This window comes from Diceros bicornis, chromosome 17 (assembly GCF_020826845.1).
Source record: "Diceros bicornis minor isolate mBicDic1 chromosome 17, mDicBic1.mat.cur, whole genome shotgun sequence".
NCBI classification, from domain to species: Eukaryota; Metazoa; Chordata; class Mammalia; order Perissodactyla; family Rhinocerotidae; genus Diceros; species Diceros bicornis.
The window spans coordinates 42,497,143-42,513,378 of record NC_080756.1 but is presented as its reverse complement, the minus strand read 5'-3'; the positions used below and the strand labels follow the sequence as shown (position 1 = coordinate 42,513,378).

General features: G+C 33.3%; 1 protein-coding gene across 3 annotated transcripts in view; it reads left to right on the top strand.

Moving 5' to 3' along the window:
- Positions 1–16,236, top strand: part of PLEKHA5 (pleckstrin homology domain containing A5) — a 233,599-nt gene that overhangs the window by 133,151 nt on the left and 84,212 nt on the right. For all 3 annotated transcript variants that reach the window (XM_058558686.1, XM_058558683.1, XM_058558682.1), the window contains exons 4-7: positions 8,542–8,625; positions 9,382–9,502; positions 11,846–11,950; positions 14,757–14,829. In XM_058558686.1, coding sequence (XP_058414669.1) covers positions 8,542–8,625; positions 9,382–9,502; positions 11,846–11,950; positions 14,757–14,829 — 383 coding nt within the window. The remainder of the gene's footprint in view (positions 1–8,541; positions 8,626–9,381; positions 9,503–11,845; positions 11,951–14,756; positions 14,830–16,236) is intronic.

Sequence of the window (16,236 nt, the reverse complement as noted above, 5' to 3'; positions counted from 1 at the left end):
TAGTGGTTATTTCTTCACATAACTAAGGCTCAAGAATTTAGTTTCTCTCAAGAAAAGGCAGGGCGCTTTTAGTGTTTTTCTTTTGTTCTTAAAACATTGCCTTTAATTGTAGGCACAATTTTCCATGCCAGCATGTTTTCAGTTTAAAAATAAATTACAGAAATAGTCATTGTGGTAGTCAGATTTCAACATAACATTTTCTTCCTATTTATTAAAATGAAAAAAAATTAAAATAGTTATCTATATAAAACATTAATGAACTTTCTATTTAACAATATTTTAAAAATTACTTTGGACCACCGTGGAATGAATTGATTTAGTGACTAATAAATAAAATAACAAATTTAATAACTAAGTCACTGCTACAAATATGCTTTTTAAACCTGATTTGAGACTGAGTCTCAAAGTGATAAGGCTTTATGACTTCTCTTGATAAAAGCTCTTCGATTTTAAAACAAGCTGGAGAACATAACTGTCTGATAGTGTAGTGAAACTAAGACCAAACTGAAAATGTAGAATACTCTTTTTGGTTTGAGTAGAAGGATACCGAAAACAAGAGTTGTAAGTACGTATCTGAGCTGTTTGCTGTATAGTTTTCTACCTAAATTTGAGAAATACAGTAACTTCCATGGTTTCCAGACCTCTTTGCCTTGTTCCAGTCTAACAACGTTATGGATATCTGGCAGCTTTTGGGGGTTGAGCCCTTGTAAAAGTCTAAGTCATGATACTGGCTTCGTTACCAAGATTGCCAGAAGAATTGCCAAACCACTATGATATCCTATTGTTCTTAAACTAAATTACATCCTTCATTCTTTCCCGTAAGGAAAATACATGATCAGAGCAAATCATACAAATAGGTCTGCATTTGAGTTTAATAGGAGACAGCCAGAATCTCTTCTGTGGGACAGAGTTTTCTAAAATATATATATTTGTGTGTATAGTGGATAAATTTTCAACCTTACTGCCACAGTTACACCTAATAAAGCATGCTTTGTCTGACATACCACTGAGAATAATTATATTGGCTCTTGTTGACAATATGTTAATAGCAATTTCAATGTTTATTTCTTAAATTAAAAAACAGAATGGATTTTGTGTTAAAGCAGTCACTGGAGTTACCCATGAAATAAAGGTGTTTAAAAAAACACATACACACACACACATACAAATAAGTACTCTCACAGGAGAGAACTGTAATACTACGCAGTAGCCAGGACAGTCATTAATTGGCCAAAACATTAAAAAGAATTTCTGAGTGGAAATAAGTTCAAGTAAATCACCGTCTTTACCTTCTGAAAGCTTCCCAAAGGAAGAAATTGGCAAAAACCGTTTTCCTCTTTTACCAGATAGAACAGAGAAATCTAGTTTTGAACATGTTACTGCAGGTATTTTCTTTGGAACATATGTGAGTTGCTTTCTCTAAGAAAAATGAGATATTTCCTTAGCTAATAGCCTTTCCCTTCTCCTCCTTCCTTGCTGTTGTAATATAACCTCATTTTATTCACTTCCATCTAAGTGGGCTGCAGACAAAGTTGTGGATCTTGATTGGTGTAAGTTCACTTACCATTGATTGAATTAGGCCTAGACTCTCATATATCTGTCTAATGAGATTCTAGATGGGGATGGCCAGGGAGCTTTTGGGAAACATCTTGAAAAGGGATACATAAAGAGAAACTTTCCTTTCCCCTCTGGACTTTGAGGTCTGCAGGACTACAGCAGCCAGTCTGTGACTGTGAGGGTGCCATAGGACAAGCCAATCATTGCTACCATATTTCTCAATTGTGAATAATTATATGTCCTTGAAATCATAAATGTTCTTAATTTTATATCAGGAATAGCTCCTTTCCATACTTGGTTCAAAGAATATAATATGTACTGATTATGTAGCATTGCTCTAATTTTTAATTTTAATTGTTTAATCTAGTACTCAGTACTATATTCATCAAACAAATCCTGCTATTTTAAAGAACTTCTTAGGAGAGTATTTCACCTATATGTAAGTATCAGATATAAGATTTATATTTGCACTCAACAAAGTGGTTGCATAGTTTTGGCCTTATGTTGGATAGGAGGAGTTTTAAAACCAGATTTCATTTGTCAGTCCGTAGTTAATTGTGTTGAGTACTTTCATTTTTTTCCTTGTATAGTTTGAAATAAGGCTCCATTAAGAATGAAATAGTTCCTTTAGTTTTACTGACTTTTATTATTTTTCTACTAGATTTTTAAAACACTGTATTGGCAAACAAATCTTTTTTTTTTTTCCTCTCTCTTTCTAAACCCATAATTCTATTGGGGTTTATGCTTCAAATGTGCATTTTGTGCATTTTATGCATCTATTTAATGTGTGTGTGTGGAGGGGGGTTCCTTTCTGGAGGGGTCTCATTGGCATCCTCCTTTATAAGTCTCCTGCTGAGGGAAGACTGTAGCAATGGGAACTGAACACAAAAATATCTTACTCCAGTGACCCTGGAAAGCGATACAGATTCAAGCTTCCCCTATCTTCAGAGCACTGCCATACAGCCATACATAAGCTATTCGTGATATAAAAGCATCTTCACTTAGAGTTGATTCAGACCCAATAAATGGCTCTGTTTCCATAAATAGGTTCTAGGAGCTATGTAGTGCATCATCTTTCCCTTTTTATGTAGGCTGCCAGAAAGCTTAGAACTGCTTAAACGTAGCACAGCTTAGCCCAGGTTTTCGGTATAGTTACCTACATAATTCATTATCTGGTTCACAAATATATAAGTTTTGAAAAGGAAGTGGGTAGACTAAGGAATTTCTATTCTCTCTCCTGTAGACATGTCATTTTTAATTTGTTAGTTATATAATTTGATGGAAATGCATACCATTTTATACCTACAGTGATTTATTCATCTTAGGATCCTTTAAAACCAAATTATTATTGAATGAAATAGTTCCACAGAGGCTTTAAATAAGCAGGTCTTTCATTTGATCTTCTAATTATAGTAAATGATTAAATGTCTGCGAATAAATAGTCAAGAGGGCATAACGCCAAAGAACAAGGAATTTGTGTTGTTTTTTGTCAATTTCTTGATATCTTTTTCTAAAAATGGCACTGATTCAATACTTTTATCTGAGCCTCTGGTACAGCATGAACCTCAGATTGAGCTAGTGAACATGACCTATTTCCCGCACTCCTGAACTCTCTGGAATAGCTGAGTCCTTTTTTTTTTTAAGTGTTGTTTGTCACTATTTAAGAACTTTCTCGCATACTGCTTTTGCTAGCATAAAAACACAGCTAATCTTTCCCTGGAATTTTATATTAGAGTTACTTTTCTCCTCTATCTTTTTGACACATTAGGGGCATGCTTTACCAGAAGCATGAAAGCCAAGAGAGATCACAACTTTATTCTTTTACAGTGAAAGCTGAGTAGTGGAATATGAGTTTTAATGTTATTTGGGTAGTGCTAATTTAAACTGTTTTAATTTAAACAGTTGACTGAACAGTAATCTAATGGCAATGACATATGCTGAAAGTCTTATAGTTCATAATGAAAATAAATAACAATTATCGAGGGCTTATTATGTTCTGGGCCATGATGATACTGTTCACTCTTTTAATCCTCATAAATATCGCCATTAGAAAGTAGGTTCCCTGAGGGCAAAGATTTTTTTGTCTTGTTCATGCTATCCCCAGTACCTAGAACAATTCTGAGAAAAATGAAGTGATGACCTGTAACATAGCTACTGTTATTAAATTGAGGAAACTGAGGCCCGGAGAAAGAGGTAAAGTAACTTGAGTAAGATCACCCAGCTAGTAAGTGGAGGAGCTGGGATTCAAACTTAGGTGGTCTGATTCCAGAACCTGTGCTCTCAACTGCCATTATTTCCTGCTGCCTCTGTTGTCTCTAGAGAAATACAGGAGTACACAATGAGAAATAGTAAATGTGGCTTATTTGTTAGAGTTAATTGTTAGAGAGCTGTGATAGTCTAGTACAGGGTTTCCAACCTCAGCACTATTGACGGTTTGGGCAGGATACTTCTTTCAAAGCTTTTCTGTACATTGGAAGATGTTTAGCTGCATCCTCGTCTCTACCCACTGCACACCGGCAGCAACTTCCCAGTTGTGACATCAAAAATATTACCAGACATTTCCAGATGTCCCCTAGGAGGTAAAATCACTCCCAGTTGAGAACCACTGGTCTAAACCTACACATTAAAATACCACAGACAGAAAACTGGAAGTAAGAGTAGGTGAACACCTGGCATCATATTTAGTCAAGTTTGGACTCCTTGATATGCCAGAGTGAGTTCAGAGACAAGGTGCGAATTAGTTTGTTCTGTGACCGTAGTATGTTTTATACCAAGACCTGAATTTTCTCTCTTACAAGAATTTCTCTAGAAACACAAGTTTATATAAAGCCATATCTTTCCAGTTTTTTCTTTTCATTCATGAAGAGGGTAAAATCTCTGGCAAGGATTTTAAAAAGGACACCTTGTCTATCAAAGCTTCAAATGCATTTTTAGTGGCATTAAGGTATGTTCATAATTTAGAAGTATTGTCAGTTTTGCTATAACACAACACGAATATTCCTAAAAATCACCTCACTATGCAAAATTGGGCGATGAAAAGCATGGGGCTTTTGTGAAAAATGGGTTTAGGAGCACACCACTCAGAAACTTCATTAGTAACACAAAAATAAAGATAGGAGCCTAATAAAAGTGGTTACACAGTTTTACACGTTACATGGTTCGGAAATACAAAAATACGACAAATACTCTTTGCCTTGAAAAAGTCCTGCAGTTTGCTTGTGGAAATGGACATTAGAAGGGTTGTGAGTTATTGGGAGTGTTGGAAGTAGGCATTAAACAGGCAATGAACTGAAGTAGCTGGTAGATGCCGAGGTTGTGCAGTGAACGATTTGTATACTCCTATGTGGCTGGAATTCTGTTGGGTGCAGTTTTCTGTGTTCACCGGGAGTTTCCCACAGACAAGATCATGCATAAACAAATACGGAGCTCATGTGATGCTCAAATTGTTCCCTAATATACGAATCGCAGTGGAACACACTTCTACACAAGCATTATAGCAGAGCTGATGGTACTCTTGATCTGAATTTTGAGACCCTTCAAAAAATTTTTTTAAATTGTGGACTGCGAAAAGGATGACAAGGGTCAATGAAAACATATGCTTTGTAAATAATGCAGGGAACAAACTTTGGTAGAATTGAGGAAAGGCTGGAAATCATTGTCTTCTCTGTCCTCTCTCATGGTCCTGAGCAGTCACTCCTTGTGCCGAGGACAGTGGTCATGACTTGATACTTACCAGTGGGCTAGCCACCTCCCGCAGGGCCCAGTTGCTGTATGTATTAAAGAACTAATGTATTATGTATTAAAAGAATTCTATACATTAACAGAGATGGCTTTGTGGAAATTTTTTTTAAGACTCATTTGGATTTCATTTACATTGCTTTTGTTTATTGGCCCTCGGTATTTATTTAACTCATATTTTCAGTTTCTGTGAATGATTTGGAAATTATGTTTATCCTTTACCATTACAGTACTTAAAAATGCAACATTAGTATAAAGACGAAGTGTAAATGCCAACATAATGAGAAGGAATGATTTTGAAATTTAAAAAGAAATTTAAAGCATATATACATTTAGAGCGGTGAGGATTGACAAATCCTATCAGGTAGTGGAAAATTACCACGTTTAAAGAGTTAAGACTGGAATTGATATTTTAGTTTGTCATACTTTTAATTTATTTTAATTCGTTTTTGATGAAATGATTAGAAAATATTACTCTGATTTTTCTGTTTGATAAGTATATTGTTTTATAGGCGATGACAGTTTTTTAATTGCCTGTAACATCTCAATCTTCTGAATTTGAATTTTATAGAAACCTCTAGTAATCTTGAGTGACTCTAATTTACTGCAGAGCATTTGTGGTTGCTGGTCTGGAACTTGAGTTACTATAATTTAAAATACATCATTGTACAGATTTTGGAATTTAACGTTTTAAAAATGCACATATGTTTTTTTTTAAATTGGTAACAAAGAGCCAGATTTTAGGAGTATTGTCAGAACAAATGAATAAACATTTGAGAGGACTTCTTGGTTTATTTTATGTTATAATTAGGCATATGTACTGGGAAAGGTTATTTCTTTTATTAAAAAATAGCAAAGACTTTTGTGTTGGAGAGTCCTTGTAGATTTTATAAGAATTTTTATGTCAATTTAATATGACATTAAATAAAAGAAAACACATTAGATACTTTGAAGAAGTAAAAGAACAACATAAATATATTCATATATCATATTGGGTTCAGTTTACTGGTCTCTTAACTAAGATGGAATACTAAGATTTTTATTTAGTTAGTTTTACTTTAAGACATTGTGATCTTAAAAATGCTTGGATGATTAAAATGTCGATTTAATTGACATTTTTGGAGAAAAGAATGTTTGGCCTCCATTTTAATCATTCATTATTTAAATATCCCTGTTGCCCTGCGTCCTTGTCTGATGGGTACTCAAATCCATTTAGTGTTCAGGAGGTCAGAGTGGTCTCTTAGCCTGATAACCATTGCAGAGCTATGTTGTTATAATTTAAAGCTTCTAGAATATTAGGATTAGAGTCTACTGTGGTTCTCCCAGACAAAATGACATAGCACAGGGAAATAATGCAATATATAGGGGGTTGTTTCTTTGTTTTTGCAATATTGATTTTTTTACAAAAAGAATTTGTGTATTTCTATTCTATCTGCCACTCAACCAACTCTAGCTTTTTAATGCCTCTTCCCAAGTAGAGGCTTTCAAAAAAAAAATATGCTATCCTCCATTTTTCGTTATTAAGGTGTCTAATCCATACCAGTTTACTTTACTCCCATTCTCCCCACAGTATTTTATTCTGTTAAAACATCAGAATTTACATACTTCGACATATTCGTAGTGTTCATCACATTTTCCGCTTATCTCCAGAGACTGTACTTTCTTAGTTAATCCATTATCAATTTATTGCTTATTACATAAACTGGTATCCCACGAGACCTTAGGTTTCCACTATTGTACTTTTTTAAATCAGCAGGTAAAAAAGTCACTTGCATACTTCTTATGTAGTGAAAATACCACACCAAATAAATATCTAAACCCACCAAATCTTAACACCTACCGAATGTGTTTGTGTAAAGACAAAACCACCACAAAAAGCTGATAATTTAGTAGTCCTATGTGCTTATTAGACCAATTCACTAAAGGAATAATAGAAACACGTTGTATTCCATCAGTCATTCTACTGCCACAATAGTCATTATGTAACTTTTCAAAAATTGTATCTGTACCTTTTGTTTTACATGGTTTTAGTTTTATTTATGGATAAAGGTTTGAGTACTTAGTTACCAATAAAAATATTAATGAGTTAGGATTTGGAAAGGGAACTTAAGTATCTAAAGTTTGCCAGAAAGTTTGTGGTTTGTGGTTATAGACTTCCCACAATGCAGAGCACATGTAATAATCTTTTAAGATAAACAAAGTGAAATTAAATACAGCATCTTGAAAATTGTCTCCATAATGAAAGTACATTTTCTAAGGTAAGGTACACCAATGATAGATCTTCCTTACAGGTTGCTTTATGGTATGTAACCCAATGGGAAAAAAAATATTAATTTACAACTGATAATGTATATTATTTAATATGTCAGTGTATATTGCATATTATTTTGGGCATCTAACATTTTTGGCTTAGACAGATAAATAATTTGGGATTCTTTTCTCCTCTCATTTCAAGAAGATAGTTGGAGACCTAATCTTGTCACTCGACCTAGAAAGAATAGTATTTCTTAGGCAAAGGTCTTATTCTCAAAAAAATAGTCATCCTTTAATTCAAAGCAAATTTTTTTCCAGAAACATAACAATTATATTTTTCTTTGTTTCTGTTGTCGTTTGTACATTTCATTTAAGATTTTTGTTTTCTCCTTCAGATTCTGTTTTTCTATAGCATACTTTCCTCAAGTATCACAAAAATCAATCTCATTACTTTATGTATATAAAGATACTTTTGCAAAACAAGAACACCACAAATGATTGCTCTTGCCGTGGTACTATTTTTTAATGTGCTGGTGCCCATATAGCAGTACTGTTAGATTTTTTTTTTCCATATATGAATTTGGCATTAGGTCTCTGTAATGTGCCTAAATTGGGATACAAAATAATGGAGGGAGGGAGGTACTCGTACTTATATTTTGGGACTTACTTATCAAATGTGAAATACAGTGATTGTGCAGCCAAATTGATTTATCTTTGTTTATGAAATAGTAAGAAGAAAGAATTGAAGTCAGACTTGGGGGGTGAGTTTAGCTGTATTATAAAGCTGTAGTAGCATTTACACACCCGTGTACACACAGTAGATAGTATTAAAGATCTATTTAGAAATTTCAGCACCCACGGGTTTGCGTTTCATCTTTATTTACTAACGTTCACCTTAGAGTAAAGAAATGGCTATTTTGCTATCAGATTATTAGAAAGACATTTGTGATAATACAAGTACATATATTTTCTCTTTTTTGTCTGTTCTTTCAGCCATAATGAAAGGAAAGTGACCTGTAAACATCCAGTCACAGGACAGCCATCACAGGACAATTGTATTTTTGTAGTGAATGAGCAGTAAGTAAAGCGTTTTGTGGAATGCCTCCCTTCAAGATGGAGTTAGCACTGAGATTGCTATTGTCCATATTTATTCCAGTACAATTGAACAGTTCTCTTATCTGGACGTTTGCAGTCAAGTATAATAGCAGAATGCCGTCTGGTTACTATGTGTAGTATAGAAACATGACTTAAAATTTTTTTTTCATGAGGAGTGTAATTTCAGAAGCTGTTTAAAAAAAACACAGGTAGTAAGCTCAAGAGCCCAGGCTCTTGAGGGCAGAGAAACTATAAACTTGGTCAAATTGTTAAACTAATTTGAGCTCAGTTTTCTCATCCTTAAATCAGGGCTAGTGGTAATTACCATTTCTCAAGATTTTTATAAGCTTCAAATGAAATATGTGTGAAAATATTTTATATACTATAAATCTGTTCACAAAAATTAGTTACTGATATCATTGTGGTTGTTTTCAATGTTAGAACAGCTACCCTTGTAATTAAAATTTTAATTTTCCAGTTAGATGGCCAAGCAGAATATCTGTAATAATGCTTGTTAAAATAGACATGACATTAGCGTATGTTGTGTTTAGGAGGAGTGTTTGTTATATTTAAAGTAGTTGTAAATATTAAACTCTCACTCTAGAGCTTATTAAGCTCTAATTGGTATCCATCTGTTTTGTAAAAGTAGGGCACCAGCATTGTTAACTCTAGGGAAACTTGTGTAAAGCAGTTTACATATGCTGCAAGCTCTAGCATTCTGACGTGTTATGTTTTCAGAACCGTTGCAACCATGACGTCTGAAGAAAAGAAGGAACGACCTATAAGTATGATAAATGAAGCCTCTAACTACAACATGACCTCAGATTATGCAGCGCATCCGATGAGCCCTGTAGGCAGAGTAAGTTATTTGGCTGACTATTAATTATTGATAACTGATATAATTGGTAGTCAGTATCTATCACTATTACTCTTAGTGGACTTTAGAATTATAAAATAATCATTTCATTTTTATTATTACATGAACCTAATTACATTCAAGGTAATTGACATAAGAAGCAATGACTTGGAATATAAAGCAGTAAGATATTTTAATAATTTAATGGCTTACATTTTTAAAAATATTGTAGAGTTCAGATTTTGAATAATTTTACAAATGTAATGGATGTTTGTGTAAGAGAATGGCAGTTTATTGAATCAAGTTAAGTTTTAAAAGTGAAGATTAGTATAATGGCCTAGAAATCCCATTTCTGACTATTAAGTATACCTACACTGAGCAGACTTACAGTATTTAAAAATAAATATAAAATCCCTTACTGCTAAAGGGACTCTCTATGCCAGTAACATCAACTCTGAAGTAGTATTTAGAATCCATTATATGAAAAGTACCATAGCCATATGGAAATAGAAGTGAGTGGTTTTTCTTTATAATCAGAAATGAAAATGTTAATTGTTTCATTTATGATCTTAGATTTGTGTGTCTGTAAAAACTTGTAGTTATTGCTTCTTGTTCTTTAAACCATAATGTTGTAATTGCCTTCAAGTCACTACTCAGTTCCAAATTAATGGATAGCGAGAGAATCAAAGGATGATAAAAGAATAATCTTTTATTTATTTAAATATATATTATTACATATATTTATATATTTTATAATAGTAAATTATGGTTATTGTAAAGAAGTGGATAATAGACAATTATACACTGTTAAGGTTTTTAAAATGAAATTTTGTAGAATATTATAAGTAAATGTAAAATAATTTCTAATTCTTTTATAATATAAAATCCTAGTGGGATAACTGAGCATTATAATGCTTCATCAATATGTTTGAATTAAAATCTAGAAAAATGATGAGTGGATTGAGGGCCCCTAAGTCATTGTCCGGAAAGAAATTTGAATCTGTGCCTCACATTTTACACCAAAAATTTCACAGATGGATCAGGTGTTGAAATGTTAAAAACAAAACTAAAAGCACTGTAAAAACACAATGGAAGATTTTAAAAAACAAACTCAGAATATGGATGGGCTTGCTAAATACGACATAAAACTCAAAAGTCAAACTAGAAAATAATAAATTCAACCACAGAAAATTATCGTGCATGCATAATATCTGCAATTCATGTAACAAAGAATAATTCCTTTTTAATTAAAGAAGTACTATGAATCAATAAAAAAAGGCTTACAGCCCAGTTTTTAAATGGACAAATTTTATAAAATCACTTCCCAGAAAAGAAAATGGAATTTTACTCTTAAGTATATGAAAAAGATGCTCAAACTCATTCGTAATATGAAAAATGTTAATTAAAACCAGAAAAGGACACCACTTTTTACTTATCTGATTTGTAAAGGTTAAAAAGTTGTATAGCACAAATACTTTAAAAAAAAAGTTGGTATTGGGCCCTACAATTCTATTATGTACTAATATAACCTTCACAGAACAAAATTCTCATGAAATATGCTAGATTCCCAAAAATTCTAGGTAAGTTGAAAAATAAGAGATAATTGCTATTTCTTACCTTCATAGAGAAATTCAAATTCACCTTCTTTGTTTTTATGTTTGTTGATTACCACTACCTTTCCTGTCAAAATAAATCTTCATGCTAAGCATAGCAGTATTTTTAAAGATTGTATATCCTAATGTCTACTTCTAAGAATACAGTAAACACCATCTGTCTGGTGTGACTCAAGTTCAGAGTTGTCCATAAAGAAGCAAACACTCCATGACATTAAGCAGATCCTTCCACTCTTGTTTTGACTTGATTTGATATGTTTGTTTCTATTTTATATCTGAATATTTCTTTTATGACCTGATGCTGTTAACTTTCTTTACTGGAAATAACACTATTAAAAGCAAATGTAAAGCAAAAAAGTTGTCATTTGGTTTATTCTTAAAAGATTTTTTAATAATTTTACTCAAGTTTCATTCAGTGTATATAGCAGGTAGGACAAAATACTGCCAGACACTCATTGTGCCTTTTTAAAAATTGTATATCCAGATTTTAAAGGAGAGATTGTAAAACCTGTGATCCTTTTGTAGTAACCTAGGGGAAAAAGTCTTTGTGCAGAATTCTGACACTTGAAACAACTAAGCCAGCAAAAGCAGAATTGCAGTGATTCATCTGAAAAGATTAAGTCCTGCAAGTTTCAGAGAAACCTGAAAAGAGATTAAAATTGTGAAGATGAAAAATAAACTCAAGTATCTAGGTATTAATACCACATTTTCTGTTGTGCTTCTTTCTATTTAGACTTCACGGGCTTCAAAAAAAGTTCATAACTTTGGAAAGAGATCAAATTCAATTAAAAGGAATCCTAATGCACCTGTGGTCAGACGAGGTTGGCTTTATAAACAGGTATTTTTTTTCTTTTTCCTATTTGATGTGAAAAAAGGACAGAATCAAAAGGGACTTTTTGGGCTGAATTATATAAAATGGAGAAGGGCCTCTCGAGAAGTCATCCAGATTCTTTCACTTCCTCTTACCACTGAAGAATGTTAGAGGGACAGTGAAGAAAGAAAGGGAATGGATGTTACTCAGGACAGAGATTGTGTGTGTGTTTGTATATGTGTTCCTAGATTTGAAATTAAACATATGCTGTATGAACATGTTAGGAATAACACGCTAATATTATCCAGACAGAAATATTTTTTTAATGGAAAAAAAATACAGAAAAGGTTCATTTTTCTATTTATCTAAAAATCATTAGAGAAATGTACAATTATATATTTCTCTGCTTTAATTTATAGAGAAATCTGATCATAATTTGAGATTTTTCTGATTTTTGCTTCTCTGCTTTCAAGACCACTCTCTTAAGTGCTTGTTCTATTTTTTCTTTTTCTTTTCTTGCTTGTCTCTTTGCTCGAGCATGGTTCCCTCTCAGGCACCCTGATAAGCTGGGGTTTATGTTGTTCTGTTGTCTGGGAAACCTGATCATTAAGCGTTTTTGGAAATTCATCATTAGTTTTGGAATTAGTCAGGGTGCAGGTACATTGGACTTTATGACATCTATTTTGACTGCTTAGAGGATGTTTTCTTGTTTACTTTCTGGTTTGCAGCTGGGTTTAAGATAAGTGACCAGGTAACTGAGATGTGTACTCGGCATTCAAGACCTTTATCTGTCTTTGTTCTGTCTCTCTGATTCTACATGTATACAGATGATGCAGAGCAAGTTAAATAATAGTTCGTTGATGGTGTTAATTTATTCTGTCAAATATTGCTAATTGCTTTCAGATGACCTAATAATTATATTCGTTAAAATTCATAATGAATTTGTTATGAAACATTCATTAGACTTTGTTCCATCTGAAAGTTGAGTGGCAGCTAAACTAATGTATTGGAAGAGGACCATCTTAAAATCCAGAGAATTCCCAGTCATTCAAGCAAATTAGTTTTACCAGTTTCTCACTGGTTGATTGGGTATGTAGCTTGGATACCAACTTTTAATTTTTATTTAAAGATCATTTACTGGGCCCGTGGCTTAGCGGTTAAGTGCATGTGCTCCACTGCTGGCCGCCCAAGTTCGGATCCCGGGCGCGCACCGGTGCACCGCTTCTCTGGCCATGCTGAGGCCGCGTCCCACATACAGCAACTAGAAAGATGTGCAGCTATGACATACAACTATCTACTGGGGCTTTGGAGGGGGGAATAAATAAATAAAAAATTAAAAAAAAAGATCTTTACTATATATATATATATATATTTTTTTTTTTTTTTTTTGTGAGGAAGATCAGCCCTAAGCTAACATCTGCCGATCCTCCTCTTTTTGCCGAGGAAGACTGGCCGTGGGCTAACATCTATGCCCATCTTCCTCCACTTTATATGGTACGCCGCCACAGCATGGCCTGACAAGCTGTGCGTCGGTGTGCGCCTGAGATCTGAACCAGTGAACCCCCGGCCACCGCAGTGGAGCACGCGCACTTAACCACTTGCGCCACCGGGCCAGCCCCTCATTGACTGTATTTTAACCATCTGACATTTAAACTTATCTAAAAGGTTTTTTTTAACTAGTCTTTCTAATAAATCCAAATAGCTCAGTGCAATATTGACCCTAATAGAGGATATGGGACTCCTTCTTTAAAATGATTCTTGTTCTTGTTTCTTGATCCGTTGGTTAATTTAGTATTGTAGTGTTACTGCCCAGTTTCTCTACCGTGAGTTTTTATTTTGTAATAGGCGTGTGACTTACAGAGAATATTTGCAGAGCTGTTTAAAACTCTAAACTTTTAAAAATTATCTGTACTAAAGGAAGAATTAGGAAATTGAAGATACTATATGCCATTTAATTTTTTTTCATTCTTTCTTTGGTTTGGCTGTCAATTTTAAGGACAAATCTTTTACTTCAAGCGACTTTTACTCATATAATTTTTTTAGTTCTAAAGTCATTATTAAATGATGGCCATAACTAGAAACAAATTAAGAAATGTTAATCAGTGTACACATAAACTGTCCTCTCTTTTGCTTTATTTTCGTTCTTGTCTGTGTTTCATTTTCTCTTGCAGTTTTGCTTTATTGCATGTAGGAAGGTAATTTTTATTAAAATTGTAGTTTTATTTGAGCTTGGTGTTTTCATGAACTAAATTACTTAGAAAGAGCTGCCAAATAAGCCCTCTTTTCTGCAGAATGAGCAAAACCCAAACTGTATATGAAAGAAGAAAAAGGTGTTGATGAAACGTATTTATATGCTAAAGTTCCTTTTGCACAATCATTTTAAATCACGTTACCTTTGGGCTAATTTCACTTCACATATTTTTTTCCTTGTTGAAGATTAACATATTTATTAACTCTGGTTTACCTGGTACGTTATCCTGCTACATGGTACGTTATCCTCATGGTACGTTATCCTCATGCTAGCAGATATGTGTTCGGAAGAGTGAACTTCAAATTGTGTACAAATATGAAACGAAAACAGATTGCTTTGATAGTATTCCTTTCACATGGCAGTATTACTCTTCAGAGACCAATGTACTTGGGAATATCTTAATATGATACAAGTCCCTAGAAAGCTAACCTAAAATTTTGATTGGCTTTTTAGTTAGATTTTTGTGGAGTATATATCAAACACACCTTGTTTTGAAAGCTTCTTTTAAATAATTGCACCAGAAATGAGTTTTAATTTTCTGAAAAGAAAAGAAAAATCCTTTAATATGCTGATTTAATGCAGGACAGTACTGGCATGAAGCTATGGAAGAAACGCTGGTTCGTGCTTTCTGACCTTTGCCTCTTTTATTATAGAGGTGAGTTTACCAGAAACTGTCTTAGTGTATTATTTTATAATTATCTATATAACGTATAGAATATATGTTGTGTCGTTTACTTCTTTAAAGAAAAAACATTACAATTCTTTTTGATATTTTGCTATTTTGTTTCTTGATACAATAAATAGTATCAAGAAAATCTTTTCTTCATTGACATATAATACTGAGTGATTGAGGTAAGACAGAAGACAATATGGTGCTTCAAGCAGATTAGTCTGAGTTCTGGTCCAGTTTCTATAATCTGATTGAGCATATGAATCTTCAATCTATAATGTTATCCTTGAATTCATTGCCTACTAGATAAAAATCATTAGTTTGTTGAGATTCTTTTTAGGTATCAGCTTTGTCAGATCTAGCTATAGGTCCATTGAACTACCCAATTCTCCCCAGCAAATGATTTTAGAATATCAGAGACTACTATGATATGTTGGCAAATAAAAAAGAATTACTAAGAAATGTATTTATTATGATCCCCTTCCACCTCCCCCCCTTCTTTTTTTTTAAAACAATCATGACCTCCATGAAACATGGGGGAGGTTGTGAAAGGGACGCATACCAGGCTGTTAACATTGGTGGAAAGGAAATAAAAAGTATTATCTTAGGTATGGAGTAGCAGTCTTCATTTCTCCTATCTGGATGTCATAAACTCCTTTTTTATATATATATATATATTTTTTTTTTCTGGTTAGTAAGCTATTGATAATACAGTTTTAAGTCAGAGTCCAGATAAGTCTCTATTCATATGCTATATGGATCTGTTAAGTACTATAAAGTTGGTACCTAACGATGAAAGCTGTATAGGCTGTGCTTTCCATAGAAATGTGCTTCAGCTATAATATAAAATCATGAATCTGAACAATTGCTCCTCTTCCCTACTTTAAAGTCTGGTTGGAAACAGTCACTAAAGAGTTAGAGAGATTGTCAACACATAATTAATAATTTGTAACAGGATTTTAGACCTGGTTAGCAGTTTTAAAATTTACTTTGTGATTACACAAAAAAAGTGTGGTAAAATTTTGTGGTCATCTATCAAAGCAAGATAATGCATGTTAACCTTCAAAATTTGAAATTACTAGAATTATATTCATCTTTTTTTTCCCCCACTGGAAACTGTGGTTGAGAAATACTGCTGAGTCAGAATTAACCAAACCTATAAAATTTCATTTTGTCATAGAGATGTTGGTCAGGCTGCAATTGTGGTATTATCTTTAGTTAAGTGCCAAGCTTACTCTACAATTTTCCTTAAAGGTTTTCCCACTCTTTCAGAAAGTAGGGAGTTATAACTCAGGCATTATTCCTAAGCTTGTAATACTGTCCTCTCTTTCTCAGTATATTTATAGACTATTTAGAGCTTTACATGAAATAAGAAAATATTTGTTACTATTT